This window comes from Rhinichthys klamathensis, unplaced genomic scaffold (genome assembly GCF_029890125.1).
Source record: "Rhinichthys klamathensis goyatoka isolate OS25496 unplaced genomic scaffold, OSU_Roscu_1.1 h1tg000059l_1, whole genome shotgun sequence".
In the NCBI taxonomy this organism is placed as follows: Eukaryota; Metazoa; Chordata; class Actinopteri; order Cypriniformes; family Leuciscidae; genus Rhinichthys; species Rhinichthys klamathensis.
The window spans coordinates 9,421,231-9,428,171 of record NW_026606604.1 but is presented as its reverse complement, the minus strand read 5'-3'; the positions used below and the strand labels follow the sequence as shown (position 1 = coordinate 9,428,171).

The 6,941-nt window shown below is 39.8% G+C and overlaps 2 protein-coding genes across 2 annotated transcripts in view; one reads left to right on the top strand and one right to left on the bottom strand.

Moving 5' to 3' along the window:
* The first annotated feature begins 8 nt into the window (after positions 1–8).
* cavin4b (caveolae associated protein 4b) lies at positions 9–3,704 on the top strand. The gene is made up of 2 exons (XM_056249286.1): positions 9–646; positions 2,778–3,704. The coding sequence occupies exons 1-2, from the start codon at positions 281–283 to the stop codon at positions 3,366–3,368; spliced, it is 957 nt and encodes a 318-aa protein (XP_056105261.1). The 5' UTR covers positions 9–280; the 3' UTR covers positions 3,369–3,704.
* A 1,531-nt stretch (positions 3,705–5,235) lies between these two features.
* The window catches only part of dnah5l (dynein, axonemal, heavy chain 5 like), a 50,068-nt gene continuing 48,362 nt past the window's right edge, over positions 5,236–6,941 (bottom strand). Inside the window, exons 77-79 of the mRNA XM_056249285.1 lie at positions 6,640–6,848; positions 6,304–6,525; positions 5,236–5,448 (exon numbers count right to left, since the gene is read on the bottom strand). Coding sequence (XP_056105260.1) covers positions 5,236–5,448; positions 6,304–6,525; positions 6,640–6,848 — 644 coding nt within the window. The remainder of the gene's footprint in view (positions 5,449–6,303; positions 6,526–6,639; positions 6,849–6,941) is intronic.

The following is a 6,941-nucleotide window of genomic DNA, read 5'->3' as shown; positions in this document are numbered from 1 at the left end:
CTCTGCGCTCTTTTCCAGTTGTGTCTGGCCTTTGAACCTTGTGTTCCCTATTTACAAGAAGGGAGGAGCTTCTATATTCTCCAGAACGTTAATGAAGCTCCAGTCAGAGGGCGAGTCCGTCTCATCCGAGAGTCTTCCAGGGCCCACCACGGCCCCACAACCCAGCGTCCCAAACGATAACCCAACACCCTCCTGTGCACCAACAGAAAATACACCAAAGCAGGACCTGAGACCTTCGGCAGTTCTAGTCTAGGGTCCTCACTGTGTTACAAGGACAAGCATGGCTGACAAACTGGGACTGGCGGGTGTGGTGGACGAGCCCAGCGCCCTGAACATCTTCTCTCTGCTGGAGAGGGTGTCCGGGATCATAGACAATGTGCAGGCGTGCCAGCAGCGCATGGAGGAGAGGCAGCTGGAGCTGGAGAACGCTGTGAAGACCATCCAGACAGATGTGGTGAAGCTGACGAAGGAGCACACAGTAACGAGTGGCGCTGTGGAGAAACTCCTGGAGAAAACGCGCAAGGTCAGCTGCCACATCAAGGATGTCCGTGTGCGGGTGGAGAAGCAGAACGTACGTGTCAAGAAGGTGGAGGAAACCCAAGTCGAGCTGCTGAACAAGAACAAGTTCCGTGTCGTCATCTACCAGGTAAGGCCAAATGATCTTGTTGCTTTTTGTGGCATGTTTTCTTCGGACTGGGTTTTTATGGGTTCCATTTGGAGTTTGGATTCCTAAGGCAGGTCTAATTTTGGAAACGTACAACCTTAGAATAGTGGATCGGTTTCTTGTGATCATACCATGCATCGATTTTTTTTTTGGACTCTGAACTTGTCCTACAACATTTCAAACTTATGGAACCGGCCCATCAAAGATAGACAGATTATTACGAGATACATGGTCTTGCATGATCCAAGATAAATCACGATACACTAGAAGGTCATGTGGCCTACAGCCAACAGCAACACAGTAGGAATGTTCTGCCAGGCCCCACTGAGAGGATTAGGTTGGCGGCCATTTTATCTGATATGTGCCAGGATGTCTGGAGTATTAAGCAAATAAACCATGTAATGTGATCCATGAAAGAGTAAAAATGAATTAATATTCACTCTTGAATGTTTTAGAGACTGAACTATGAAGCCTTATTTGGAATATTGCTGTGGATGTAAATGAGGCTAGAGGTCTGAAATGAGATTAAGATCGATTACAGAAATTATGACATCATAGAGGAATGTTTCATGGCTAAATCTGGAAATATTGTTTCATCTGCAATAGATGTTACATTTATAGCTTGAGAATCATTTGGCGTAGCTTGTATTTGGACAATTCAATTACTGTGTACAAAAGCAAGGTACTGCATCAATCAAATCAAATTTGACTTATCCCGTCTATTTTATAAACCGGAGTCATACTTATGGGACCATTATGTCTAAAATAAAATACAATAAAAATGTATTTGTTGCTGTCTACATCTTTTGAAGATTTATCATTGGAAATGTTCTCCATTTGCCATATCAGAGAATTTTTTGGAAAACAGAATGGCTGCTCATGTACGGAGATTAACTCATATTTTCCTTCTCGAACAATACTTTTAATTAGGCTCCTGCCCATCGCCTCTTGTACCATGAGCAGAACAGCTGACAGATTTGTTCAGGGTTATTCTGAGAGCTGCACTGAAGCTTCATGTCCTAATATAGTGTTTTCGCCTCTGACAGAGTGATGGTTTAAAAAGCTGCCGACAGAGTGATTTATAACGATTGAAAAATGGCAGTTTGTTATCAATAGTGTTTTTCTGGCTATAAGAATGCGCATTTTGTTTTGCGACTCGTTATCAGAAGTGTGGACACGCAAAGCAGGGTTCAACTGGCTAATAATAGCCCATGACGACTGACAGTGAAACATGTAACCTTCACTTATTTTGTATGCTTCATAGCGATTTGACTTATATAGCCTACTGGGCCCCGTATAGCCTAATAGCACATCCCGTCCGAAAAATAAAATAAAACATATTACCTGATCTTCATTTGCGGCCAGACGAAGTAGTAGCAGACTCACAACGCAATATTAATTCGGCTGTGATCAACTAGTTTTGTTGTAAACCCAGATTTTACATTACATTAAATTCGATATTCGAAAAATTTTCATAATAAAAAATAAATAAATAATAATATAGCCTGTCAAGAACACTTTTATTCCTACATTTTAAAGTCTGTAAATTATTAAACGGCTTTCTGGAATACTTGATTCTGATTGGTCAGTCGCGAATTCAGCGGGTAACTGACGACCGCGTTTCTTTCACGTCTGTCGTATCATTCCGCGTATGTATCAGTTAGCCACTGTGAAAATTACCTCAGAGCTTAAAGTGAACATACAATAATTTTGTATCTCGTGAAACAGGTTGGTCACATTATCATTCACTTTCTTTTGCTATCATAATTATGCATGATGATTAGGCTATATCGATTATGGCTTTCTTATGCGACAATTTTTGGGCAATTTGTGACCACTTATAATTAAGAAATCTTTTAAGAGTCTTGGTTCTATTTGTTTTGCATAGAGCTATAATGGAACATTTGTATACAATAATCCAAATATGTTGATGGCAATATATTGTACAAAGTAAAACATTTTAACAAACTATAGATAAACTGTGCAAACATGGAAGGGGGTTGTTCAGAATGTAGGCCTATCTTTTTCTTTGTATAGCCTAAAATCATTTGATTAAAGGTCTCAGATCTGCTATATATGGTATGTTTATGGTAAATTTATTGTCTTTCCACAGGGAGATAATGAGGTCCCAGCTGTAGCTGGCTCCAAAGCTTCTCTGAAGGGAGCAGTGGGCGGAGACGCTCCCACAGACTCAGATGCACCGGAGGCCCCGCTCCCAGACTCAGATGAGGAATACATGGTCGTCGAGGAGGCCGACTCATCTACTGCTGCCAAACTAAAGAAGACCGGCCTGAAGCGTATCGAAAGCCTGAAGCAGACCTTCTCGCGTGAGAACATGACTAAGACCAAAGAGAACCTGGGCACCAAGGTCAACAACCTGGGTCAGCGCATAGTATCGGCCGATCGGCGTGAGAGAATCCGCCAGTCCGGGGAACGGCTGAAACAGTCTGGGGAACGTTTCAAGGAAACCATCACGAAAACCGTGCCAGCAAAGCTGAACCTGAAGAAGGAAAGGACGGTGGCTGAAGGTCAGGAAGGAGCAGAAGGGACCACGGAAGGAACGGCACCCGTCCCACCACCCAAGGGTCGCAAGCCAAGCCCTGACGTGGCCTACACTGAGCCGACGGAGAAACAAGAAGGTCCAGAGGAGGGCAAGGGCGAGGAATCGGAAGTGCCGATGTATGATATGAAGCAGCTTTCTTAAAAGGCGAGTCTGACAGTCACATTTGGGAAAGACTAATGTACAGATATGAATTAGATTATGGAGAACTTGAAGGTGGAAAGATTGGGAAGATCAGAGATCTTGCTTCTGAGCATATGGATCAGCGGATTGTGCTAACAATTGAATGAGCGAATTGAGGAAGTTGTACACTACAAACAATATTCGTAGAAATTTTTTTCTTTTGATTTTGTTGTTTACATCTTTTACGGACTGCAGTATGAAGGGTTATGAATGTTAAACCAATGTACTGAGGTGACTAGGCTATGGTTTTAATTTAAAATCAGCTAAAATTAGGGTGCACTCATTGTTTGTTTTTGTTGTCTTCATTCTGCCACCTATGGGTGACACATCATGCAAAATAGAAGGTTTTTGGAAACAAATACTCCACCCACACAGATGTGTCCTACAATACTACTAATAGATATAAGGTGTGTTTGACATCAAAGTACCGCCATATGCTTTCGAATCGCACTCGCGGTTCTTTGATGTCATACACTCCTATAGTGAGCAGTGGTCAGCTGGTCATGTGATCCCAATATTGTGTCCACCATGATGGGAAACATCTTTTTGTAAGACACTGCTGTCTCTCGCTTTTCTTTATTAAGGGGTAAAATGTTTTTGAGGAATAATTACGGAGTGCACCTTTTAAGAATTACATATTATGTAATTAGCATTTTATTTGTTAGGCGTGTGTAAAATTACTTTAAATAACTGAATTTATTAAAAAACAAAAATGTTCTAAGATGGGTAACAGAAGTGCATTTTGGACTTTATCTGGAGAACTATAAATATATTATGGTGTTGACTGACATCCAGCATGTCAACAATAAATGAGTTTAGAATTAGGTTTTTCAATTTAGATGTTATTGTTGTTGTTGTTGTTTTTGGAATATAACATTAACTGTGCAGACAAGTCATTTATAACAATATTTTTCTGTGCCTTTCTGTGTTGTTCATGTAAACTCTAAAAAAACAAACTTTGGTGATAAACCATCACTATTCAGTTGTAGTATTTTTAAATAAACATGTTAACTCAATCAGCTGGTTTCTGAAGAGTTTGTGGAAGAAAATGCATATGGTGTATAACTAGTCATCAAGATTTATTATAAGAGATTTGCAATCAGTCTGTTGTTTAAAGATCTCAGTAGTAAAAACTGCTGCTGTATGGCATGTTATTTCCTATCATGCAGGTGTCCAAACCTTTTTATTGTGGCCAAATGGAGAAAAAAAAAAAGTCAGAGGCCACTTAGTTGTAATGATGATAAAAAGGCTAGACTGCTACCATGAGATTGTCTTTCCTGTTTGTTTTAATCACACCTTGAGCTCTATATGAAATGTTCATGTGTGAATAATAAAGAACGTCACTCAAGAACACTAGTTGTAATGGAACAATTATGTTTCTTCAATACATTGTTTTAAGTCATATATACGCATAGTTCGGACACCAATCAACATCAATGCACTGCAAAAGTAACGATCCCAGATAAGTAGACCACTGTAAGGGGCATTTCTGAATAGTTTAGGAAAAACAGAGATACATTCTATTGCATGTTTGTGCAAAAGAATTGCGTATACTTTTTTATTGCTGCTTTCAAACAAGAATTTTTTTTTTTTGTACAGTAAAATCCTTGCCATCTCAATAAGAAATTCATGTGCGAGTCGTACAAAATGGCAAAATAATTGTAAAATCAATGACAAGAATAGTCATATTATTAATAATAATAAATTTAGCATAAATTCTCACAAACTCCACAAATCAATATCCTAGTTTTATTTATTGATTTGCATTTTTTTTATAACTAGCTTCATGTGTCAAAATAGCTTTGGACTCTTGGAGCAAATTATGGATTTATTTACAGTCACAAAGCAAAGCGACTCCCCTCAGTGTCCAATGGTCCGGGTTCTGGCTGCTCCGGAGCAACAGGGAAAAGATGTATGTCAGGTCAGTTCGTCTTGGTTTCTTGTACACTGGGCAGGAGTACAGATTCATGGGCGGCTTCTTGGTTTCTGTGGTGCTGCTAACCGCATACACATGCGCAACTGGCAACGGTGTGAAGAGAACCTACCAAACAAGTTTATACACATACATACTGTATATCATGGCTTTGCAAATGAAGACAGATTAGTTGACTTTGGGTTCGCAAGATGGTATATGCTTCAGTAGAAATGTTTTTTTTTTATGGGTAGAATAGGTCAAATGGGTTTATGGGTCAAATTAATTGTATCTATTTTGTAATTAACTTCAAATATATATATATATTTATTACATGGCTTGGTTGAATTCTAATGTAGAATGCGGTCTGTTACTTCTATATAACAGACCGCTGCTAAGTACAATACACCGTTGCCATGAAAAACAGAGCGTTGCCATGGACACAATTCAGTTCACTCTGGAGGAGAAACTCCTTTAAATCAATAAACTCCTTTTTAAATCAATATTTTATGTCAAATTATTGATTTATTTGGTAGGTAGCCATGTAATAAGCGAGATAATCTGAAACAGGGCGGTTGTTATAGCGAATACAACCTCTTCGGGCTGATTTAAGACCCCGACGCGAAGCCTGTCAGGGTTGCATTCGCTATAACAACCGCCCTGCTCTACATTATCCCTTACATATATATATATATATATGCATTTTATGATGTATTATGATGTATACAATTAAGCCATTTCATTGACAGCTAAACTACATGGTCAAAAACATGTGCACACCAGGCTCAGAAAACCATTTCTATAAGAAACTCACTTTGTGCACAGGAGCATTTTCATGCTGAAACAGAAAAGGGCTCACAGGAAGTCTGTCTGACTGAGAAGACTATATGGGTCTGTGGAATGTTTGTAGTTGAAACAGCTAAACCTGTTATCCACATACTTTTGGCTATGTATTGTCTTATAATAAATCCTTCCCCTGAATACCTTTGGAGATGATTCTGTCAGTTTTGCATTTCGCCTGTCCCATCCAGCACCATCCAGAAAGAGACCGTAGATGTAGACGCCGCCCACGTCTCCTGGAGGGGGGCCTGTAACATCTTCCTTCATCATACGAGTGACGTCGTTGAGTAGGACGACTGTGTCTAGGGCCCAGCCTTTAGCCAGATTTACTCGAGTGGTCTCTTGTCGCATTGCTGTTAAGAACCCCTTCAATGAAGAAAAGACACTAAATAAGTATGTTACTAGAGAAACCTGATCATTTGCATAGAATGAAAGAGTCAAATGAAACACAAGATGAGGTCCTCAAATCTTTTGCCCCACCTGTGGATTGAAAAACCCTGTGAGCCAAAACTGATGAGGTCGACCACTAAACGTCCAGGTGTGAAACTGCTGGTTCCTCTCAAGGAGTTCAGTGAACCAGAAACCCAGAGACGCAGCATCCCAAGAGATCTTTTGCCATGTATTTGGAACACGAGCATCATACATGCTGTCCAGAGCGTCGCGGAGATCCTCTGACATTATTATAGTCCCTTTGGGATTACAAAATCATTGTATTACAATACAAAAGCAAAATAAGAGTCTTTTTCTGATGATATTGTTGATGTTTATCTTAATAATAAAAT